Source organism: Tympanuchus pallidicinctus, unplaced genomic scaffold, assembly GCF_026119805.1.
Source record: "Tympanuchus pallidicinctus isolate F22 unplaced genomic scaffold, pur_lepc_1.0 scaffold3, whole genome shotgun sequence".
In the NCBI taxonomy this organism is placed as follows: Eukaryota; Metazoa; Chordata; class Aves; order Galliformes; family Phasianidae; genus Tympanuchus; species Tympanuchus pallidicinctus.
The window spans coordinates 2,176,932-2,202,500 of record NW_026294747.1 but is presented as its reverse complement, the minus strand read 5'-3'; the positions used below and the strand labels follow the sequence as shown (position 1 = coordinate 2,202,500).

Sequence of the window (25,569 nt, the reverse complement as noted above, 5' to 3'; positions counted from 1 at the left end):
TGGAGACTATAGAAGAACTGCGGATAAGGAGGGTAAATGTGTTTATATTGTTTTGAATGTTTTAATTTTGTTTTCCTGCCTATCATCATAGAAAATGTTGCAGAGGTATGAGTCAGTTTCACATTGTATTTTAAGGACTTCACCAACTGTAATTTGGTTTTTAAAGTTGCACGTCATTAAGGCAGTGACTGTAACTGAAATTTTCTGTAGGTTTTACAAGGAAACACTTGCACTGTGCAGAATTAATTCTGAAATTCACCATGTTTGATCCCTAGACTCTTGCCCCAATGGCAATGTTTAGCCTTGCCTATTTATTTTTTGTATTAAAAAGTCTGTAGGGTGTAACTGCCATGATAAATACAGGAGTGTACCAGAAGGTGTTAGCTAAACTTCATTTATACTGGTTGCTTTTTTGCTGTGTTTGCTGTTTTAATCCCTTTGGTTGGAGTCTATTTAGTGTCATAAAGCTTCATCTTTGGGGATAGTTTTGTTTGGTCTCTTTTGTGTCTGCCATATTACAGGAGTAAGTGACTCATTTTAGTCAAGGTTTTCTCAAGAAGGTAAGTGATTTTCCTTGGTTAAGTGAATCTTTACTTTCAAAACTGATGTTAATGCTGTAGCAGAAATGCAAAGTCACAGCTTGAAGCAGTGATTGAGCACCTGGTGGGAAGGCAGGGCCAACCAGGGGAGCTCAGGTGTGTGCAGTGCACTGAGTGATTGAAAGGCATGCAGCCAGGATCCACCCCTTCCCGGACCTCATTTAAGGGTTGGCAGTGGAGGCAAGGGTGTCTTGCTGGAGATCCCTGCCCACCTGCAGCCTTCTGAAGGTAAACAGTGTCTATCCTTTGTTTCTGTGCCCATGGCTGTTGCATTTGAGCAAATCCTCACTTGCTACAGCCTGGGTCCTTGCTCTGCTGTCACTGGTGCACTTCTATTGTGTTACAAATGCTGAGAGCCAATTTCATAGATAAGATGTCACTCAGTTTCTAAAATGCCTGTACCTTCCTTCATCCTTAAAATTATTTTACCTTTACCTGCTTTTAATAAGAATTGTCAAAAAAAGCTGATCATTTGACACCTACTCAGTCTGAGAACTTAAAAGTGTCTCTGCATGCATTTTATTGGCTTTAATGATGAATTTAGGGCTGCTTGCTTAGTATCATTGAAAACTGGAATAAAGAACTTCAACATTATGAACAACTAAGGATTGTGAAATGATATGGCCATGCATAGTACCTCTTTTTTTTTTTTTTTTTTTTTTTAAGTAGAAATTTTATGGATGCTCTTGCTTTCAAATGATTCCACAAGATCATTTCCTGAATTTAGTATAAATCTGGTACAAATCCGAGGGTTATTTTATGGATTTATAATCAGCACTGAGAAAAAGGCAGTGCTTACTCAGAATTACACTTCTTGTTTTGCACTGCGCTGGTTTTCCTACAGACAAGAACAAACACCTTAATTAAAACATTGTCACTTGCTAAACAGGCAAATGAAGTTAAAGCTCTGCTGTTTCTTGCTTCTCTTGCATTTTTTTTGTTTGTTTCCCTGAAGTTGCTTGTGTGGATCTTCATTAAATTCAGTAAATTAAAATCTTCATTAAATGCTGTCCAGTGGAGGCAGCACAGCCAGGTGCTGTGGGGTTTTCTCTCAGTTGTGTCTATGACCTGTGGCCTGACCTTAGAGGAGTAATCTTGCATCTGTTTGCTTCTGTTTCTCTTCCTGTTGTTGGCCTTGTCACTTAGACAGGATTCTCTTCAGAAGGGGAACTAACGTGTATTTGTGTTTAATAAGCTGCCTTGCACTGTTGGTTATACTGCAGTATGAACTCAAATTTATAAAAATTTGCAGATGAAACAGTCAGTGCAAAGCTTGACAGATAAAAAAAACACCATTAAGTACTAAAATATTTTGAGGGACTTGTTGTGGTCCAAACTTGATACCATAGGATGAAGTCAAGACTTTTTCAGATGTGCTTATTTAAATAAACGTGTTGAGTTACTTCCTTTGTTTTTCACTTTTCTTTGCTAAACATATCACTGTAATTAAAGTCTCCAAAGTAATTTAGAGATTTTACTCATAATTCTAAATTCTCTGAGTAATGACTGCTTTGCCATCTTAGATATGAAATCCCATTTATTGTCAGTGGCAGCTGCATTTATTCTAGGCACTGTGGCTTAAAATACTGTACTCAGTACAGCTTCACTTCATTCCTTAGGCTGTTAAGGCTGTTAATAGAGTATTTGTTCCTAGTATGACTTTTTTTTTTTGTAGCTTTTAACTTCATAATTCTGTTTAAACTATTATTTCTGCTTCCTCCAGGAGTAGAGTTTGAATGTCCTTTTCTCTTTTTGCTACTCTAGCTGTCCCACTCAACCAGCACTGGTCAACCCAGTGATTCTTTTGTGGTGGAGCTCTTTCTCTTTGTTCCAGAGTCTCAGTGCTGCTCTGCAATCAGCTGGTTTTATTCTGTTGAGTAATATGAGGCAACTCTTAATAGATAAATGTCATCTATTTAACAGTATGAAGTCTCTGTGCAGTAAGTGAAACTGGAAGGCTCTTGTGTTTCCTGAAGTACAGATAGGAAGCTGACTGTGCATTTGAAGGCAAAGATTATGAGTTACAAGGAAACTTAGATGCTGTGTATTGAATAGGTTTCTTTCTCCAGATGGTGTAAAAAGCATGTGAACGTAAATCAAGGATTTATTTGCACAGAAATGTTTTTGTAGCATGCAATGTGTGCACCTTTGGTAACAGCTGAAGCAATGTTGGTGATCAGTTGAACATAGTGAAGATGAAATCTTAGTGCTGATTTTAAAAAATGTACTAAAGCTTCTCTCTGATGCAAAAGGCAAGTTGCAGTGACCACTTCCATGCCTGAGAACCTGCAGTGGCCTTTCCTGACGTTGACTGAAACATCACAGCAGTAGTACTGTTGATCCTGTAACTTGTTTCTGGGCTCCGTAAGGCCTGATGCTTTAATGCCATAATGTTCAAGGGTACCTGAGCTAGCCCACTCTAGAACAGAGGTGTATTTGCATGTGCTAGCACAGCCAACTGATGGATTTAGCACTGCTTTGCAGGTAATATGGGCAAGTGGGGTTCAGTATTGAGATGCAAATTGAAACCTGGAGGTTAGTACTTAAAAATGCCATTTATACTCATAAGATAAATTGGTGTTTGCCATTATTAAGGAAGTTGATGAAACCATAAGCTTACTTATCAGCAAGAGCAAACCATGAAGTCTAAGCTTGAGTTAGTGGAGAAATTAAAACATTTGTGGACTTGCCAGCTATGATCACATTGGTTATACTGTATCTGGACCTAAAATGGCAGCAAATAACCCCATGCTACACCTGCTTCGTGGGGTGGTCTGTGAGAGTACTTCAGGAGCCTTCAAATGTGGAGGATGGTGTGAAGTTAAAAAGGGCACCAGAGGCACCTGTGGTAGCTACATGGACTGTTCAAGTGCAACAATAGTGTCGTGGCCAAAACTGTGAGATTGAGTGAAACTGTTGCAGAAATAAATGTGTCTGTTTTGTTTTGTGCTCTGGTGGTGTGTGGGGGTGGGGAAGGAGGTATTCAAGTCAATAAGCACTGTTAGCTTATAACTCCTGTTAGCAAATGTCTTTTGATTAAGAATTTATTATTTGAAGTTGGAGATAAGATGCTGAGTGCCAGTTAAGAATTTAAAGATCTAATTACAGATAAACTGCCACATGATGGGCAGAGCAGTGAAAAGCTTTCAAAGGAAAACAGATGACTGGGATACATCCTCGTTTCTTTGCTCACGTGAAGATATAGTTGATAGTGTGCTTCTGAAGGACAATATTTGAGACTAAATTGCATGTGTATGGCTACTGAAGGTTTTTACTAAGTGTCATAGCTATGAAGAGCCAAAAATGTAACGTCACAAATGAAAATTGGAATCAAGCTGTGATATTTTTCTCTGCCTTTAACATTTGTCCTGGGATCAAAACTTGACGCATTTCTTTGCAGTCTTTTAAAAGTTTGACTGTTTAGTTCATGGAGGATATTCTAATCATAGCATGAAACAATCATAAGCTGTAGTTCCTATGAGTCCTATTTGATTGAGCTGCATGAGAAATTGGCTGTGCAATTTCGTAGGAGGTAGGTTATGAGTTTGAAAAAGATAATAAAAGTACCTAGGAGCAGTTTTGGCTGCTTGGACATGAGCCAGCTGTACTCTGTTCCTAAATCTGTTCAGGGTCAGGAATCGAGGGGGCTTGACCAATCCACAGCCCGTCTTGTAAAACTGCAGCCTGAAGCAAACACTTTAACCAACGCTTGACACTTTCCAAAGGTTATAACGAGTAAATAAACCATCAAATGACTCCTCTTTTATTGTTATGGTAGTCTTTTTATAAAAACCCTTAAATCCATGTAGTCCTAAGGCAGCTAATAAAAAATGAGCACTTTTAAGGTTTTGTGGCTTTTTGATACCTCATCAAAGTTATATACGGCATTATGCTCCCAAGTATAACAAAATGTTTTTCTCCTATTAAACAGCTGTTGGAACTTCTTAAGGAAAAAAAAAAAAAAGCACTTCACAAGTTTTAAAAGCTTTCACTTCAAAATGGGGAAACTATAAATGTCCTTAGAAAGAAGTAAAAATGATGGATAAGGCTTATAATTGTTAGCGATTTCACATGAGAACACTTTCAGCATATAATTGTCATTCTCACTTTGAGTATTTACGATGTTTATTGTTTTTTTCAACAGTAGTTACGTATATGTACACATTTTTGAGAGCTTGCAGGTTTTCCATTATAATCTGGGAGTAAGTTGGAGGAGTGTTGTTCACATAGAGAACTTCAGTTCTTGTCCTCTCTAGCATTCAAAGCAAAGGGCTGAATTGAAATGGAATTTAATGCAGTTTTCAGACTTTATTTAGTTAAATGTAAAGGGCTCAGTATAGATGCAGTGGTGACTATTTATCAGTGGGCTTTAAAATGTGACATGCTGTTTCCTAGATCAATTGTAAAATGTTAAATTTTAGTGTCCTCGTTAAATTTTAAAATATTTAGACATCTTAGAACAGAAATGGTGTATGTGTGTACTTGATTACAAATAATTTGTAAATCCTATTTTTTTACATGAAGCCTTTTTGTTAGTTTGTAATAAACCAACTTCTGTTTTTATCTTTACTAAAGGTTTGGTAACTTATTGATATAAGCCATCCCAGTTGATTTGAATGTAAGTTTGCTTTGTCAGGAATTAGTAACACTGATGTATGTTCTGCTGCTGCCCTTTAAAATATTGCACTCTTTTCCCTTTATTTCATGGTAAGTTTAATGTGGATAGATACTGGTTGCTCTCCAACAACCATTGAAATCAGTGATATTTTTGCCACCTCCTTCTCCCAGCTTAATTGCCCACTGCATATGCAGGTGTCTGCACATGGGTGGAGGGTAAGGATCATTTTTTTTACAGACTTACAATGTACAAAACTTCTGCTAATGATGCATTGTTTTAATAGCATTTCTTGCTTAGGAGCTTAAATTGCTTAAGATTGCACTTCTGTAAGAAGCTGTAAGTCAGCCTACTCTGTTTTTAGGAGAATATCTTACTATTTATTGTTTATAGGTGAGTAAGGGAAAACAATCATTATAACTGAAGTATGATTTGTGAAGACAGAACTGAGGCACTGTTACTTTTTCCAAATTTTAAATGTATTTCCTACGCTAAGTCTTGAAAATCTTTAGGTTTCTTCTCTATCTATACCCTCTTGGTACATAGTAGGGAAATAAAAGCTAAAAAATGTAGCTAGTTCTCTGTGAAACAGATTTTAATTTTAAATACGTGTTTGGTATTTTCTGTGTAAGGTTCACATGAGTTTTGAGGTGTGCTTTTATATCCAGCATGTAACTCTTACTTAGGAGGAGCATCTTGTGCATGAAAGCGTATGTTACATCTCGGCACACATCTGCTTGCTTACTGTATGTTAAATAAGGATATCAGTTTTCATCCTGGAAATTATAAAAGATGTCAGTATCAAAAGCCTATGTTTAAATCATCTTGGGACCTGTTTTGCCATTTTATTACTCTGCAAGTGTCCTCTTAAAAGCTTAACACTTTCATTTGCACAGGATTTAAGAATTGCATTTCTGAACGCTTGAATTACCTGCTTTGGGACGGGAACAGTCTCAGATCTTTAAAGCATATTCATTATTTGGCCGTATGTAATAGGAGAGCAGTGTGTTGCTTATAATCATCTGCATCTAAGGTGTGGGTGCCGTTGTCATTGTTTTTGGGAGGGGACTTGATCTTCCTTTCAGCACTGTATTTGTAAAAGGAGGACAGCACTTGTAAGAGAAAATAAAAATAACACACAGGAAACTGATTCCTCTTAGGAAAATCTCGTTTTGGTGCCAGAATGTTTCGGGAGAACAATAAATTGTTCACAGTTGTGATTACAGCAGGTATATCTTGTTATCACAGTAATAATTTGATTCTTGACAAGGCAGTTCTCTAAGAACAGGTGATGTAGCACACCTGAACTGCTGCTGCTCCATCTCCTGGATGGTGAAGAACCTTTGGCCTTTATTCATGTTCTTTGCAGGTAGCTCACCTTATCAAAAATGCAAGTGATTATCCAGGAATTCTTTTCATTTTTGTATCAGTCTGGTAGGTCAGAAGACTTACTGGCACATAAGGTTGCAATGAATGTTTCACTTTCCATTACAACAATGTGATTGCTAAGAGATGTCAAAAAGAAAGAAAAAGGGGGGGATAAAAAGAAGAGATTCAGTGCTCTGAGTCAAATCATTGTGCAGTCATTAAGGTATCTCAAAGATTCTGATTTAGCCGTGATTATTTGTCATTGATTAATTGACTAGCCAGTGGCTTCCTTCATCAGGATGTCCAATCACTTTTCAGCTGTGAAGCAAAATTGAGTCTGTTTTGTTGCCTTTGAGCCTGGTTTTGTTGTAAGGTGCAGAACAGAAGACGTATGAAGAGTGGGCTGCTTCTGTCAACTAAGAGCTGGGATCCTAGTTCATAATGTTCTGCTGTTCACATCAATCTGTTATTAATTCAGCTCTTTCAGTCAGAAGATTTGCAAATCTACTGTTTCCTTCTGGTTGTGCAGTATATAAGCACAGTGTACAGTAACTTCTGTGTTCTGGATTGTAAAGAAGGAGCAGTAAGAGCAGACAAACTATGTTGGTGTTTGATTTGTAGGTAACTGTCTTATTTTTAATTAGGAAACGGAGATCAATTATGAAGATCAATTAAGTAAAATTGTTGTGGAGAAACAAGAACTCGAGTGGCAGAAGGTAACTTTTATGTGATTTTTGTCTTTCAACTGCTGAGATTTGGTTTTAAGATAATACTAATTTGGATTGTGGCTCGATACAATTCTTAAGTCTTTTTGTCAATTGTGAAATGTGGTAGACAATAGTTTGTCTAGCCATGCTGTAGCTTTAGTACTGATTTTAATTGTGCTCAATGTAAAAATCTGCTTAACAAAAGAATCTCATCATAATATTTGGCACGACTGGCAATCTTTTGTCGAAAGGGTGTTAATATTGAAGCAATGGAACACAAGGAAACTTGACACAGTAACATGGGGGAAGCTACATAGTAACAGCTGTGTACTGTGCCTGGCTTTGGCTAGTGCCAAGGTCAATGCACAAACAACTTGTAGTATTTTGACTATAAGTTTTTTCTCTAACATTTATACATGTTTATTTTTTTTAACAGTAACTTACAAGGTAGATATACTCAGAAGTTTGTCACCCTTACTCACAACGAAGTTTTCAATACAGTGCCTAACATTCTTTTTAGGGTGAGGGTTCCTGAGGTTATGCTTTCATAGGAAATCCGTTCCTTTCTCAAATACAGTCAAACCTATGACCCTTGGCACTGGGTCACAAGATAAAAGGCTTCACTCTGTATATTTTATGATCACAGAAAAAACAATAACTTCAGCTCTATCCTTGATCTTGGGATCTTTAACATCTTAGTAGTAAAGGAAGACTATTTCTTCTTGGAGTTCATCCTAACCATCTTAAATTAATAATCCCAATTATGTGCTTTTTTTTTCCTCCAGAAGATATATATGTGCACACAGAAACAGGAAACATTTTATATTTATAGGAGCAGCAGTGCTTTCTATTTGTAACCTTTCTTTGCTTTCCTTAAAGTAGCATTGCAGTCCCTAATAATCAGGGTTCAAAAGGGGTGGTTCTGTTCTTTCCCAGACCTTAACAGCAATTTACCATTTGTAGAAAGATGGGACTTACAGTTAGCTAGCTGAAATCATTTTGCTGGCTTTTTTTTTTTTTGATGCTTGGATTTTAGTTTGCATATGGCAAACCCAATGTAAACAATGACTTGTAGGTTTTAGAGAGAGCACTTATATCAAACTCTGGAGCTTCAAAGGAACAAGCTGATTTCTGATTCTGGAGATTTAAGTGAGATGAAAATGCTAAGTAGTATGAAATTTAACTTGAATTTGTGACCCAGTTGTTTCCAAATGCGGAATCATTGACAGTAGTCAAAGTTCAGTATGCAGACAGCTGCTCCTCTGGACTTTTCAAATATTCTTTTATATTTTTCCTTCAGAGATGCCTTTCTGCCAACATTTCTGTGGTTTAGCATGCATTCTGTTTTATCTTAAACTTAGTGAACTGATTTCAAATAAAGAGAACGTAAGAGAATTTTCTGATTTAAGACAGAAATTTGCTTTCAAATTGTAATATTAGTTTTAAGAACATTGCTGCTGCTGTTGGGGGGAAAAATACTAAAATAGGGAAAATCAGTGGACAAAATCTTTTTAATCTGGTAGGTATACTCATACTTACTGTGGAATCACAATATCAAAGGTGATTTTGCTTGTACATTTGAGAAAGTCACTTTCTTCTTTATATCCTGTGCATCACACATGTGGTGTGCAAAGCACTAAATTTTTGAGGTAGCTATGTACAATCACACCACTTAGTAGTCTTAAGTAGGGGTTTTTGTTAAAACACATCACTTGAATGTACAAGAGAAAGAAAAATGCAGTATCTATTGAAGAATTCAGTAATACTTTGATCAGGTTATAAATTGCATCAGTAACAAAGTTGTATAGAAGATGACAATTGGGTTAAAGCAAATTTATATTTCAGTAAATTATCTGTCACTGGCTTGAATTTCTATAGAAGTATCATCTTAATTTGGCAGTACTGTGGTTATAGAATCTTAGTATTCCTGTGGTGGGTAGGATTAATACTCAAAGAATACTTGATTTGCTGGTACTCCTGGATCATTTCTGGATTTTGAGCATAGTTGGTATGCTCTTTACCCGTTAATAATTCATGTTGTGTGTATTGTTTGATAGATGCAAATAAGAACCTTCTGAAAATATCTCACAATGAATGTGTATGTGAATATAAAATGCTCTGCCTTCACAGATTTCCTTCATACTCAGGTCAAAGAATGCGAGCCCTCACTTGCAGAACTCAAAAGTAATGCCTGTTTGCTGCAGAATCTAACATTGTTTGTATCTGAAAAACTCAATCAGGGGAGAAGAAAATGGGCTTCTCACATGTGAAATGAATTATCAGTTTAGTTTCTCATCTGTCACTCTTTAATAGTCTGAATTTGTGTTTATTTTTGTGCAGTTATTGCATAATCATTGCATAATCATTGTTTCACAGTAAGACTTCCTAGCTGAATGTTCATCTGCATTTTGTGGTAGTTGTTCTTGACTGCCTTTATTTTCTGAAGTAGCTAGAGCTTCAAAAGAAGATCTAACAAAGATATCTTCATATTACTTCCCCTAGGTTGTGTTTTTCCTGTCTTGAGCATAGCAGTGTGATACTTAAAGATCTTAAAGGCTGCCAACTTGCAGAGTGGAGTATTAGTGTATGAGATTCTGATATAAAACAGTAGCAAACACAAAAATAATAGTTTATCTTCAACTCATTTTCTTGTGTGCGTATTTTTTATGTGTGTGAGTAAAGCCAGGCAGCAGGACAATTAAAGTAGGAAATCTTATCTTATGACCTTAGGCTTAGTTTGTTCTGTCGGCCTTCAGCTCTTTTATGTGGCTTGTTAAACTACTAAGATTTCTCTGGAAAATAGAGTATATTTTTTTAAATGGAGGTGAAAGTTAATATCCTGTTATGGCTTTTTGAGCTGCATGAAGGTACTGTCATAAGGTGGCAATGGACATTGGATGGCTTCTGTATCTTGGTGGGATTGGTAAGAATTGCACTTAGAAGTTCCAGCAGGACGTACCTTTTAGAGGTGATAACTGCTGCCTGCTGCCAACTAGAAGAGAGGCCACTGCTGAAAAGATGGTTACTGGTTAACAAATATCTTGTCTCATCCTTAGGGTTTGCTTTCAGTCAGTGATGTCTTCCTAAAGTTATGTAAGAGAAGTACTGTTTTTCTTAAAAGACCATGTATACGTTTTGCTGTAAGATTATGTTTAAAGGATTGTTGTTATTTCCCATGAGCAGGAAACTCTGCAGCATCAGACAGACACGTTACAGCAACAACACAAAGAAGCTATGGCAGCTTTTAAGAAGCAGGTAGCAATAAATCCTTCCAGCTGAGACACTAAGAGTTCAAAAAATGGCAGCTCATAAAAATCAAGTCTGTTTTTAGATCCAGACATGCTGCAATTGACAGTTCTGCATAGTAGTAAGCCACTCTCTCTGAGATTCTCTTTCCCAAAAATTCCTGCAGAAACTTACTTAAAACCTGTTGTATGTCAGTTGTGTCCCCTCACACTCCCTCTTCCCAATCTCTTTCTAAAATGGCATGTCTTCCAGACATTTTTTCTTAACAATTGAGGAAAAATCTGCAATGTAACTTATTCAGTTCAATATATGAAAGTGTGTCTCAGTCTTTCCAGTAAGATTTGTGTTTTTATCCATTGATATTGAGCAGTGATAGGAATGAAAACTGTTACACATGGGGATGAGTAATTTTATCACTAATGCTACAAATTTCAATCATATCACAAAAAACAAGCAGTTCTTTCCTTAAAAAAACAAACAAACAAACAAAAAAAAACTTGTGATTCACCAGCTTGCTGCTGCTGTAGAACGATGTATTGTGTAGATAAGATACACCTATATAAGGGAAGTGGGCTATACAACGTAATACACTGTCTTGTAAGTTTGTGTGAATACGAGTAACTCTAAGTGCAGCATTGATTTGTTTCCTTTTTTTTTTTTTTTGTGCCACTGAATCAAGTTACAGGCAAGGATGTTTGCCATGGAAGAAGAAAAGGTACTTCATTATAATGCACTGTTTACTAACTAGTGACACACATAGGCAAGTTATAATGTGACGTAACTTATGGAGCACGTGCTAAGTATATTATAACAAAGTATTTTTCTTGCTGAGGCCTTTACTAAAGTTACAAACTGTAGCTTCTTGAGAACTACTGTTATGCTTTCGTAATAATTTGTAAGATTTTCTTTATTAGATATTAATATTTTAGTTCTGCCCTTGGCAGGCTTGTTGTAAGTGATGGAAAATATGCCATCATGTATTCATTTTTCTCTTCAGAGCAATACAGATGTATATTCCAAAATATTTAGCAGAGTTATTTGTTACCTTCATAACACTCTTGTTGTTAAGCTCTTATCATTAGGATTTGGGCAGAATACATATTTTTAAAGTACAGATTATGTTTTGAAAGGGAAGATATCAACTTGCTGTGGAAATAAAAGAAAAAGAAATCAATGGATTGAAAGAAACATTAAAAGAATTACAGGTAAATTATTATTTTCATTAAATAAACATTGATGATATTCGAATAGTTTCCACATGCCTCCCTCCTACCCCAGAGAAAATAGTTATTTTTCAGAGGGTCTTTAAGACCATCCCTTTTAATCTACATGATATGCTCATACCTTACTTTCTAGCATTGAGTTTCTGTTCTAACCTTTAGCTTTAAGCATGCTGTCAGCTGAAGTTCTTTTATTCCAGAAGAACGCACAGATTCCAAAACCCAAATGTCATGTGAGATGTGACTTATTTTTCTTCCTGTTTTCCACAATCTTCCTTTATGCTTCTTCTGATCCCTGTCTGGAAACTGTGGTTTCAGAAATTTCTGAGCAGCAAGAACAAAAACATTAACACTGGACATCCAACTCACAAAGTTCCCACGTTTTGTATTGATTTCCATAGTTAGTTTCATCAGGAGCTTTCTGTATGTTCCACTTAATTCACTGATACTTCTCTCTTTATTTTTATTTTAGGCATTGTCAGTACATGTTAGGGTGTTCAAAAACCACGTAGGACTAAGGACATGGAGATGTAAATGTTATAAAAACCAAAATTCTGTGACGCCTGTGGTGTATGAAAAATAATGTTAATGACTTGCAATGTCAACCCTGTGTTTTTAAAACATGCAAGTGTCTTTATATCACACTCTTTGGAACCTCTATCTGAAAGATTGCTTTCTCCCCAGCAGAAAACCCACTTTATTCTTCTAGGATATAAGAAAATACTTTCATTCTTATCTCTGTTTAGTACAGGGATTGAATTTATTGCTGTAGTCCCAGTACACTTTATTTTTGTGATACATGTCAGACAACATAGGTGTTATGCATTTTTCAAAATCACTGTAGATACAAATCAATGTGATTTTTTAAATGGAAGTGTGGTTTTATAAAGTGAATCTACAATAACAGAAATAGTTAAACTCTTAATTTGAAAGCCACGTTACTGTATCGGATTGGCAATTAAATCTTAGGTTTGAGAATTTTTTAGGAATCTGCAGTTTGTCTTCACAAAAAAATTGTTACTGCAATTCAATTAATAGCTCTTTTGTTTTACAGATTTCCAAATACACGTTACAAAAGAAAGTGAATGAAATGGTAAGAAAGTAATAAAAGTAACAGTTGTTATGAGAAAAGAATGTCAGTTTATAGTGTAACGCAAATACAGTCCTGCGTGCTTTGATGATGATGACAATACAAATAGTCAAAAGTGGCAGTATTTCCTTTGAATCTAAGCAGCTTTCAAATACAGTATTCTTAGTTTCTTGTGTTGTGATAGCTGCAGTTTATCATGCCAAACTCCTTGGTGCATTGAAGTATAATTACTATGTTCTTTTATAGATGAGCACGGGGATCCTTTTCTCATGGGTGAAAAATGTAATTTGAATGGGCTAATCTTCTTATCCTTGTACTTGTAGGACCTAGTATTCATCCCAAAGTAGCAGTAGAGAATTAAGGTGATTTTTTGCTTTTGATTTTTCTTTAAGAAAAAGTCGTCCTGTTTTTTTCCTCTTTTTCATTCCTCTGTTCAGAATTAGTTCTTAACATCAGTTCCCCTGAACAGTTTAGATTTCATCCGATCCAGTTTACTCCCTTTGACACAGAGAATAAATTTATATAGAGTGACAGCTTAGTTACTCTGAACCCGTTGTCTGTTTTAGGAAGTGAAAGAATGAGCTGCAGAAACGTTGCTAAGCTTGATTGAGTAAATGCTGTGAAAATTCTGCTGCTGCTCAACTGGAAAGTATAAAGATAATATTGTCAGACCATTATAAACTGTGATTTTAATTAAGAAGCTTAAAAAACTAGGGTCCAGTTTAGCTTTAAGTACCATGACATTTGTACTGAAAGTCATCTTCAACGCTACAGTGGTTTTACACAAAATATGGTGAAATTGAATAATGTGCCCTCTGACCTGGGAGATAAGGCTACAAGTTAAAGATCAAAGGCAACATAAAATGTTTCATCTTACTTCACTTTTAACTTGCATTTATTCTTAAAATATATTTGATCAAGGGAGATGCTTAAAATCTACAAAATTATTGAATTTACATTTAGATCATTGCACATATTGCCTTTAATAATTTGCAAGTTCAGTTTTCCATATGAATAAGAGTATTTAAATCACAAGAACTTTTCTATAAGGTAGAAATACATCTGTATTGCTTAAACAATTATCTTCCTTTCATATGTTTAAGCAAACTTTTTTTATCAACAATGATTTAATATTATTAAAATGTTGGTGTTCTGTGACTTTGATATGGAGTGTGATTACTAAAAATGTTGAGTTTGGGGAAAAACTATTAGAATTCCTCTTTTGCGTGTAGCACTAGACCTAACACATATGGTCTGGCCATGTTCAAGATGTAGAAGACAAAAACATAAGGTAAGTAGAAGTTCATTCTTTCTTGCAACTGTACTCAGTAGTGGGCTAATATGGTTTTAGACTGGGACAGATTCTACCCATTCCTTCTGTAGTTCCACAGAAATAAATGGTGTGTTCAGTGGATCAAAAGCCCAGGTAGAGTCTTTATTATCGTAAATGGCAAAATATTCAGAAATAGAGTGGGTTTTTGAGACCAATGTACATTTCAGTTTGTAGCTTATTTGAGATTAGATCTTGTTCTGGCTAGTGCTTTGAGAGTGAGATAATGCACTGTCTAGTTTATGTCTGGCACTTAGAAACCCTGCCAGTCAGTAAAGTAGCTTTTGTATGTGCTGGAGCTCGATGTGCCACTTTATTCCAATTTTGTTCATTTAGTTCTGTTCTTATAATCTAGCACTGGCACTGTTAATGTATTGCACGTTGTTTTAGCATGTGGAGTTCCACTCCCCACCCCCAGTGAAGCTTTGTGAGAATTATAGTGCTGATGTCATGTGTGTGATATGTGCTATAATTTTGAAAACGTAGATGGTTGCTATTTTGTATTGAAAGGCTGTATAGACATAAAAAGCCTTTTTCTTCCTTCTTTTTTTATTCAAAAAATACCAGTTTTTGTCTGTTACTGTCACTTTGCACATGATTGCATACGGATGCGGAAGTTTGCAGGATGACCACAACAAAGCTAGTTGTCTGATGGAAGAAACTTAAACGTGGCTTGTGCATTGTACTGTTTTCTTACTGCTGGAATGAATGAAGGAGTAGCTAGAGGAAAATGGTCTTGGTCAGGTCTTTGTTTCCTCCTTTGCTAATCTCCTGATGCATACAGTGTAGAATGCTAAAGCTCTCTGAGAGTGCAGAACTAAAGCAAACATATTTTTTGTTTGTTTTCTACTCTGCAAGTAAAATTCATCTATTCATGCGTTCCCCTGTGAACATGCACTGGCTGATCTTAAGCACATCTGAGAAAGTGAGCTTTTAGTGAGCTCTCTTCTCCACTCAATTTTAATTTTTAGTACCTAACCTTCGACACGTGTCACAATGCAGAGGAAACAAGAAAGAGATGAGCTTTGGCTTCGAGACCAACTCTTGTGCATGGTTCAGAGAAGTAAACGTGGAGTGGAAGTTCTCAGTGCAGTTAATGGGGAGATGTCTGTATGGCAGCGATTCAGTGCACTGATAGTCATGAGCAGAGGAGGTGGGGTGAGGAACTGTGAATGCTTGGTAGTCAGTCTAGTTGAACTGTATGTCTGCATTGATGAACTAAATGTTTGCGAGACCGTTTGTTGAAGCTGAATTCAAGAGAGATGAAATGGCCTAGTTACATTAACCTCTGCTATTCTTTAAAAGAGGGAAAACTGCATCCAAATAAAAGACTCTTCTCAGTCAGCCTTCTGAACTGTGCCCAGGAACCATTTGAGTGCTCTTGAGCCAAAGTACATCTGGGAATTTCTAACAACTTCACATTATAGGTATTTCCTGAGAGCATCCCTGCCACCTGTAATACAGAGGTAGATACCAACGAAAAATAAATCCTACATGAATGAAAATGAATTAAAATATATAATGTACTTATCCTAGATTATTAAAAACAAACCAACTTAAAGATACATTTAATTCCTTTCCACAGTTAGGAATCTGCCTGTAATTACATTATGTTGTTTAAAAATAGTGTGGAGGAAGTGGTACAGCAAAAACTGAAGATAGTGAGTCGAAGTTGAAAAGCACTGTGAAGCAGAGGAATTGCTGTGGAAACGTTTTCCTGCTTGGGAGTTTTACAGGCAGTAGTTCTCTGCAGAATTTTATGTTCTTGCCTTATGTCTCCATTTCATAACAACTCCTTTGTTCCTCTGACACTTTCACCCCCCAGTTACCACCTTCTGATTCACTGAATAACACTGACCAGTGACTCAATTTCCAGAATATTTTTGAGATAGGAGCAATTCCCTCTGTCTTCCTCCAGTCACCTACCTGACCCTGAACTATTTCTCTGGTCCAGTTCTACCAAGAAGTGATTGTTCCTCAACAAACCATATGGCCAAAATCAGTTCCACTCCCCATCTCAGCTTATCTTTATTACTGGTGGAAACCAGGACAATAATTCCTGTTCTTGCAATATCACACTTTAGGAAGGAGAACCAAGATTCTGTGGGTCTTAATCCAGCTCCAGGTCAGATCCTCCCTATCCTGTGGAGTCTCCCAGTGTTTCTTTATTGTCTCTTAATTATTTTTGTCCATGGAAGACTTTAAGATCTTTTCGCCTTAATGAGAAGATCCATGAACACAGGTAAACAAAAATGCTTTTATTTGTGCTCTGAGGCTGGAGAGCAGCTTGCCATCAAAAATCATTTTTAGACCAGTGGTAAACTCTTAATAGAACTTTTTTGAGGATGTAGCAGGCCACTTCCTTTTCTTATGAGAGACACTGGGGAAATAATAAGGCATATTTGTACTTCTCTGGTGAGGAGGAGGGCATAATGCTGTCTTTTTGACTTAAGAAAGAAATTGGAAGAGCGTTAAGAACATTCATACGAAAGTTCAAAACCTCACATTTTGCCAGAAGTTGTTCAAGTTTCATTTTGATTAGGCTCCCTTATTCATCACTTGCTTAGAGTAAATACATCTGAATTATCAGGAGAAACACAAATGATCTTTTTCTTTTTACTTCTGTGAAGCCTGCATCCTAGTGTTAGTTAAGCACAGCTTTTCAAAAATTTTTGCTTATTAAGAAAAAAAGGAAGCATATGAAAATTCACAGCCTACATTTTGCACAGCGATTCTGTAAGTGGTGGTGTTTCTTTACCAGTGCTTCCATTATGACTTTCTATTTGCTGTGGTGTGTTTAATTTCATACCTTATAAAACATGAGGAATTTGTATTGTATATCCTGTTTTGCTAGCCTTATGTTGGTCATTTCTTTTGATTACTGTGAGCTTTTATTATCCTCTGATGCTTGGACATGTATTGCATTTGTTACTATAAGGGAAGAAAGCCTTACAGAAGCTGAATAGCCTGGGCCGGATCCATCTTTGTGTAACCTGAATTTACCCACTGGAATGAATTTGGCCCAATTCATTTTCATTGCTGTGTTGCTCTGCTGTGGATTAGAAATAGACTGTCCTTGCGCTCTCCCTTTTCTAATTATGATCATGAGGCTGGTGGGCACTTCTGCACCTCACTCCCTGCTCAAAGCATTTAGAGCAGATTACTCAGGGCTGTGTCCAGGTGGGTTTTGAGTATCTTCCCCAGGTGGAAACCACAGCCTGTCTGTGCAGTGTGTTTTAATGCCTGACCACTGGGCACTGCTGAGGAGAGTCTCTCATTTTTCTTATTCTCATCCTTCCAAGATATTTGTACAGCTTCAACTGTGTGAGAGTCTCCAAGCTGACCAGTCCCAGCTCGGTCAGCCTTTCCTTGTGTCAAGTGCTCAAGCTCCTTCATGGCCCTGTTCTTTGATTGACGTTGTCTTGGAGAAACAGGACTTCTGTTTGAGTTTGTATTTGTACCACCATGTAGCTCAAAACAGTTTTCCTTTGTGTACTTAAGTCATGATGCAGTGAAAGTGTTTAGGTCCATAATAGGCTGATGCTACTGTACTGGTGCCTTTATAAAAAGAAAAGACATCTGAATATCATTTGCTTAATAGTGCCACTTTGGCTGGTGTGGGGTTTGGACAGTGTTGAATTCAAGGGACGTGCTACATGAAGGGAATAAGAGTATGCAGTGCTGCACTGAGTGGTAGTGCAGGAGGACAGGTATGAACCACAGGCAGGTGGAAGCACTATTAGCGTGCTAGGCTGTGTTTGCAGTACAGTGACAGGTAGAATAGTGTGTTTAGAGTAAGCTGTGTAACAAAGGAAAACTTGAAATCAGCTTTTGAAAACAGTTAATGCAATCCTGCATGCATTTATGAGAAAGTTCTCCTGAATAAAAGGGAGAATGTAGGAAAATGTATTGAAACCCAGTCTGGAAGTGGGAGTTGGTAATCAGATATGAAGTACACAACTGAGATACCCTGAGAATGATTTTGTTTATGCCATTTTGAGAAGCATTTTGAGTGCTGATTTATACATGCAAGATGGTGTCAGTCAGCAGGTGCTTCCTTTGTTTCTAACAGGAGCAGAAATTACAGATGCACTTAACAGCGAGAGAAGAGCAGCATAAGAAACTGAATGAACTTGAGAGGTGTTATGCTACTATTGCATGTCAGTTTGGAATCGTTAAAGGTGTTCATGGAAAATTAGAGCACAGTGGTATGTATGTTTTAAATGTACTCCAGTATTCTTTATTTTTGACAACACTGAGTTGGAGATGTGACTACATTCAAAAAATAGTACGTATGATGTGCCAAGCATCAACATTTCAGTTGCTTCTATGTTGTTTCTGTGACAGTGTCAGGTAAAGCAGCACAGGCCCTGTACTTCTGCTCTTTTCTGCTTCAGCTGTGTGTGTCACCATATGTGAAGAACTGATTTCTGTTCAAAATCATCCAGTAGCAGACCTGCTCATTCCAAAAAATCTTTAGACTTAATGTGGGTCAGCTTCCTGTTGCTGTTCAGCAGACATAAGCAATTGTACCAGCACAAAGGAGGAGATGAAAGTAAAGGAATTGGCAAGTAATAGAAAAGAAATCTGGTTGGGATGAGTGTTAATGTTGGGAAATGGACAGAAGGCATTAATGAAATGTGATTTTTAGTTATGTAAATACATATAAAATATTTAATATGTAGAAATATTGAAATTTAAAAATAATTCAGTAAATAGAATGGATGAATAACTCCATGTAGTTATTGTGGCTACGTGGCTTTAAAGCTTTATGAATGTGTTCGTTAACCCCACTCTTATGTCAAAACATCCCAAAATTATTTGTGAACCTACTAAAAAACAAAAATACTATTCCACGTGCCCTTCTTAGTATAAATATATTTTGCCATCCTTAAGACATAAAACTGATATTTTTATTACTCAATATATCAGATTTATATGATGTTTGGTACCTAATAATTAGAGGGAAATCTGTGTTTTGCGTGAAGTAATGCACTGCAGTGTCTGCATAGGAATTTGTGTAGAACTTGTGAAATGTGTGTATGTATTGCTTTGCATACCTACAGTGTCCATCCATTAAGAAAACTCTTTTCTAAGGAAAGGGAGGACGGGTTGTGTAACTGAAAAACAAGCATAAGAAAAAAAAACCCCAAACTTGAAAGTTTTTTTTCTAAATAAAACCACATAGTTTTTCAGATCGAGTCTGGTTCAATAGGTAACGTTTTAAGGGTATTTGGGGTTCTATAATAATTCAAGTTACATTTCTATTGCTTTTTATTTGTTTTGACTGTCAAATATTAAACCACTTTAAAAAAAAAAAAAAAAAAACAACAAAAAAAAAAAAAACAAAAAAAAAAAACAACAACAAAAAACCAATGCTGTGCTTTCATTTTATTTACACTGGGCAAAGCTTTTCTATTTCATGCCAGATACAGAATAGTCTTTTTGCAGTTTATTGGAAAAATAACACCTGTAGTGGTTTTTTTTCTTTTAACTACAGATTTTGCCATATTTCTTATATTTATCAGTAACTGCAAAATGATCCCTCTGTTCAAGAAGCCAGTCTATTCACCTGTTTAACTATAGTGTGTCTTACTGCAGTGGGAATTCAATTTGCATTGTGGGATATGAGACCTGCAGTAGGCATGTAGGCAAATTGTAAATTCTGAGCAAGAAACTGCAGTCAGGGAAAAAGTTATGCACAAAGTGTGTGAGTTCATTATGCAAATTGTTTACATTTATAAACTGTTTGGTCTTTATTTGCTATATGAAAACAGCATGTAGGAATGTAAGAAAGTGAAAACTGATGTTTCACTTGCATGCAAAATGCTGCAATGTGTAATAAATTCACTTTATTGCCATTATTAGCACTTTAAAGATAGTGTGAATACATGACCCTTGTTGGAAATCTTACAAATTTTGCTTAAGTTGTACTAGAAGACATTTATTATTTTTTGAAGTATTTTCTTTTGCTAATGTTTTGTTAACAGAGAAGTAGTTTGAATAAAGTGACACTGAATGACAGTAAGAATGAAATTATATTTACAAATTACAATCAAAATGATTATTTGAGGTATAGAACAATTGGTGCTGTCTGCTCTAATCCTTTCATGTATGATCATAGTATATATACAGATTCCTTGAGTTCTATTTTGCATCCTAGTCTGCTTTCCAAGAAGTTGTTTAACAGTTTCAGGCATTATGCACACATACATAACAGGTATAAATCAAATAATACTTTAAATGTGGAAGTGTATATATAAACATTTCAACTTTTGTTTAAAGTACAGGAAGCAATACAGCTCAATAAGAAACTAACATCAGTGAACAAAAGACAAGAGACTGAAATAAGTAATCTGAAGGAAGTAAGTACAGTGCTCATTTCATAGTGTGTAGGTGGACTTCTGGACTTCATCAAGCTGCTTTAGTATTAATAGAAGTAGTGTACAAGCAGTGTAGAATTGTTCTTCATTCTATCATTAATGGTTAAATTTGTCTTGGTTTCCCATCTTAAACACAGATGCTTCAGATGACTGATGCATCTGATGGATTTTTATTCACCTCTATAGCGGCCTACTTGTTTCTTGTTAATTGTTGTCCATCTTTCTTCTTCCTGCACTGTGTAGTCACTGCATCTCCCATCTGATACAGAAGGGTAACAATAGTCTCTTCAGTGTAGTTAAAGGCAGATATAACATGATGCCATAGAAGCAAGCTGTTATCTTGAACATACAATTATACAGCTAACTGAATCTCTGTCAAAAGTGAGAGTTCTGAGGCAGGGTGACTGAGTCAGGTCAGAGGGATGCTATGGACAAAATTGCCTGGCTGTTGAGCGTTTTCCTGCCCCTCCTCTATTCTGGAGCTAGTATTTGCTAGGTTCTGTTTGAGTTATATAAAAGGAGGAAGAATAAAGTTATCTTTTCCCTTTAAGCTGTTGTTTAAATGCTGCTGTGAGAAAAGGTGGAAGATCATCTGAAGACAAAATCCTATTCTGTAAACACCGTATCCTCTGTACCTCATTGTTTTCATATTCTCTCTTTCCTGTCTGCTTTTTTTTTTTTTTTTTTTTTTTTGATTCTGTGAGGATTTCAGAAAAGGAACAATTTGTAGAACATCCCAGTGTGGAAAAGACCTGTGAGGATTGAGTCGCTCCACACAGAGCCACCTAAAAATCCAGGAAGTTTGGTTTATCCCTTGCTTTGCCAATGCATGGTTATTTTTAGCTTCTTGATCTACTACTAAGCTTCATTTTCATTTGTTTCATTCACACCTTCTCAAACAGTTTATTCACTGTTATTTACTAGATATTTTGACAAATTTGGTGGGTGGAAGAGCAGAGGAAAAAGCACTGAGGATAATCTATATGAAACGTGTATTGTAAATGTCAGTATTCCAGGAGGCTTTAGAAACTTTTAAGCATTACAGCCAATTGGATTTGTTGCTTTTAGTTAAGAAACCAAGAATAATTAATTGCTTAGAAGTCTCCCGAGGGTAAGTAATTGGAGAGGTAAGAAAATAAATAATGTTAAGGAAAATGTCATGTAATTACATTTGTGAGTAACAGAGGTGTGTGAGATAAACTAATGATGTTTTGTGTATTTTAGTTACCAAACATTTTGCTTGATCCATTTTTTTTTTTTTTGAAGTCACACTTCTGACTCTTAAGCTCTTGGGTGATAAATTTATAATGAAATACTGCTAGGTAAGCAAAAGAAGGAGCCTGAAACTTAATCATTGGGAAAACGTCTTTGCCTTGCTCACTGTAAATAAAGTTTTGTGAATAGAAGTTGTACATAGTATACAGAAGGATGACATGCCTTTTTTCTGAAAAAGCAGAATTTCTGTGAAAATAGATTTTAAATCAAACAATACGGTTAAAATTGCATCCCACTCTTCAGTATTTCTTATTCTGACAGTTTTTAAGTTGCAGCTTGTAGAACATCTATGGAAAGTTAAGTAGTATGAATGAGCATGGCTGATGTGTACCTGTAAGAACACTAAGTTCAGCACAGCTTCTGTTTAGAAAAGTGGTGGGCTCATCTCTTGGGTCAGTGCACAAGCAACTAGAAAAATAGTTCACGACTCACAAAGAGTTGCTCTGAGCTGGCTTTGTTTCACTGCAGTTACCTTTTGCTTAGTGTAACCATTTTGAGAGACTGCGGTCAGGTGTTTTCCCTTATTGGGTAATGTATCAGTTGTGGAGCTGAAGGGACTTGTAACAGATCCAGAGCACTGAGGAAACTCTGGTATTGAGAATAGTTTGGAAGAGGGATTGCCAGGCTACCTTTGGTTGCTACAAGGCTGAAAGTAGTCTTTAAATCTGCAGTGCAAGTTGTGATATCTTATGGAACTGGTTTATCTGTGTTGGATACCTGACAGGCCTCTAACAGACCTTACTGCCTGTGAGCTGCTAATTCTTACCTCAACCTTTGTTTTAACTCAGACTACAATGACCTCTTACACTTGTTCTTAATGGGAATACGAAGCTTGTGAATTCTAGTCAAAATTTATGGATAAACAGTAAACTAATCTCCAAGGTTAGTGAAATGACATGATGGAGCTGTTTAGTCATACATAGAACAGTAAAACCTGATTTAAATTGATGTCCATTCTACACAAGAATTTCTGGAATTTGTGGAAAGAGGTATTTGGAGAGGTGGTACTTGCTCTTTGCATTGTCTGCTTAGCAGTTCGGTTCTGATAGATAGCTTGGCTTAGTTTCCTTTTCAGCAACATTTGGTTTTGAATTTAAACACATAGTCAATATAGGGGGATTTTTTTCAAGTGTTGTGAAAGTGCTTGCATTGAAATCTGACCGTTAAAAGCAATAGAATGAAACAAATCTTTGAAAAAGAGCTGTGCTGCTTAAGGCCTGAGAGATGACCAAATTAGCTGATGGCACTGATTTGAGAGTGCAGTAAGATGTGGCTGTTGCTTGGGGAAAACTTTCAGTTTGCATGAGGTATGATTGCTGTCTTGGGAAGCAGTTACATAAGGCTGTGCTGGCTCCCTTTCCAGTGCTGTACTACCACGTCATGCTGACATACGTTTGTGTGGCCCTGAGGAAGAGTAGAATGGAAATTTTGTATTGATCAAATAGAATTGTATCAAAATAAATAAAAGCAGCAAGTTATGGCTTAGATCAACTAGCAAAAGGAAAGAAAAATACACTTAAAGAACAGGACTGCTTCCTTTGTGATACTCTTTACTTTTAAGCTGGCTTGAAACCATGTGCCTGGGTGTTGGTTGCTAGCAACACACTGAAGGAATAGATTTCAAGCCTTATTTTTCTTTTGTTGAAACTGATACTGATAGAATTATTTTCCAGACTCAATTTATAGAGCTCTAACATTTCTAGTGATTGTATTAGTGGCAGAAAGCTGCTAGAAAAGGAAGCAAGGGCGGCTGAATTTTTTTTACTTTCAGAACATAAGAAAATATGCATACGTATGCATGCATAGAAATTATTTCTACAGCTATGTAGCTTATGCTGCCACTGGCTGTGGTAAACCTTCCCATTATTTGTGGTGACCTGGTTTGTGTGGGTTCTCTCCGTGGGATTTTTTTGGTTTGTCTTCCTGCTCACAGCTTTGTCAGATTAGCAGATGTGGGCTTTGTTCCAGATGGATTACGTGCATCCACCTGCTACATGTTATCTTTCCCACAACAGCATGACTTACTTAGTGTGGCTTTTCTTCCCTGTCACACAATAAGTGGCAATTCACCACACGATATGCTTTGAATTTAGCAAAGCATATCTCAGATCCATAGCAGACTTATGCACCTGCACACACGTGACCTGAGTACCATGAATTTGGTTCTTTGTAAAAGAATGGCGTGGTGCGTTTCTGTTTTACAAAGCTAAAACTGCTTGCACCTCCTGCCTCTTAAACGTAGGAGCTCTCCTTACTACTCTATTGTAGTAAGAACAGTGCAATTAAAAGATGTTTCTTTGGCTTTTTTCTTTTTGCAAAGGTGGAAAAAGCCTTCCTAGCTTACAGAATATTGCAGTTGTAAGGCACTGTCCTCTTTGAATTTTATAATTGACTCTGCAATTACACTTAGTCCTTGCTAGATCATCTTAGATATATTTATGGCTCAAATACACGAGAAATAAAGCCTCAAGGAAACAAAATGATTTATTTAGAAGTGGTATCTATGCTTGTGTTTTCCATAACTTTGTATTTGTAAATTTCAGCTACATAATCTTCCCTTTTCTTTTGTACTGTTATTTGATTTTGTCCAGAACAGTTAAACCCATTGGTCTGTGATAAGATGGAATTCCAGTTTTGCGAAGAAAAGTTAAACAGACCAAACTTAGTAGTTAGATAAAACTATTACCATTCTGAATGCGTGGTTCACCACTATGGCATCATGAAGAATTCTTGATACTATCTGTGAACAGCATTCATAACCTCTGCTATTTGTCTGAGTAAACGTCAGAGCGCTCAAGGAGAGAGCGATATTAAACAGACTACCTTGTAGCAGAATGGGAGGGGTGGGGGAGAATAGGGCACAATATTTATGGCTCCAGGAACTATGAGTTGTAATTTAATGAGATCAAAGCGCTTGCTGTTTATTTGCTGCGCTAGGAGCTTGGAATAAACTGGTTAGAAAACAGATACTGCCCCACCAGAGGGGAAAAAAGAAAAGGAAAAAAGAAGCAGGATATTTAAGAGATTATAAAGACTATAATAAAAGGCATGTTTTAGATGGAAAATCATGTTGTAGAAGCTTCTAATATAAAATTAATTTGGAATTCTCCTGAGATTAAATAATTAATGTTTCAGGAAAAACCAAAGATCCTTCAGATTTATAGCCAGTTTCTGCTTTTACCAGGTAGTCAGTGTTTCTCTTTTTTCCCTCCTGCATCCAAGGAACGTACCCAGTAATTCAGTATGTACTTCATTCCTGTTGAGTAAGAGGCCTTACCAGTATCAACCCGGTGCTCGCCTCCAGGAGGAGAAAATATCAGATATGGAAGTATCGTGTGTACTTCAAACAATGAAAGCAAAATATTAGTCTAGTAACATTTTACCAATTAATATAAACTTTCAGCCACATTTGGCAAGTTTAAAGCTTAACAAGTCAATCCCAGAAATTTCGGTTCCTCAATTTAATTTATTTAGCTGCTTCCATACATTATTTAAAAGTAGGGCATGACTCAGGATAGTTTAAAAGATTTGTCTTTGTTTTGAATTGCAATGCCTATCCTGGATGAACTATTTATATGTGTTTCCTGTGTTAAGGAACTGAAGAAAGTAACTGCAGACTTGATAAGGTCCAAGGTCACATCTCAGAACAGGGTGGGAGAAGAAAACATCAATCTTGCAGCAAAGGAAAAACAGTTTCAAGAACTGCAACAAAAAATCAGAATGGTATTCTGGAACT

The 25,569-nt window shown here is 36.5% G+C and overlaps 1 protein-coding gene across 1 annotated transcript in view; it reads left to right on the top strand.

Moving 5' to 3' along the window:
* CCDC73 (coiled-coil domain containing 73) overlaps positions 1-25,569 on the top strand; it is a 44,520-nt gene that overhangs the window by 229 nt on the left and 18,722 nt on the right. Inside the window, exons 1-10 of the mRNA XM_052695460.1 lie at positions 1-32; positions 7,227-7,309; positions 7,541-7,634; positions 10,473-10,544; positions 11,215-11,250; positions 11,666-11,740; positions 12,810-12,848; positions 18,248-18,383; positions 20,461-20,540; positions 25,428-25,556. The exon at positions 1-32 is cut by the window's left edge and continues 229 nt beyond it. Coding sequence (XP_052551420.1) covers positions 1-32; positions 7,227-7,309; positions 7,541-7,634; positions 10,473-10,544; positions 11,215-11,250; positions 11,666-11,740; positions 12,810-12,848; positions 18,248-18,383; positions 20,461-20,540; positions 25,428-25,556 — 776 coding nt within the window. The remainder of the gene's footprint in view (positions 33-7,226; positions 7,310-7,540; positions 7,635-10,472; positions 10,545-11,214; positions 11,251-11,665; positions 11,741-12,809; positions 12,849-18,247; positions 18,384-20,460; positions 20,541-25,427; positions 25,557-25,569) is intronic.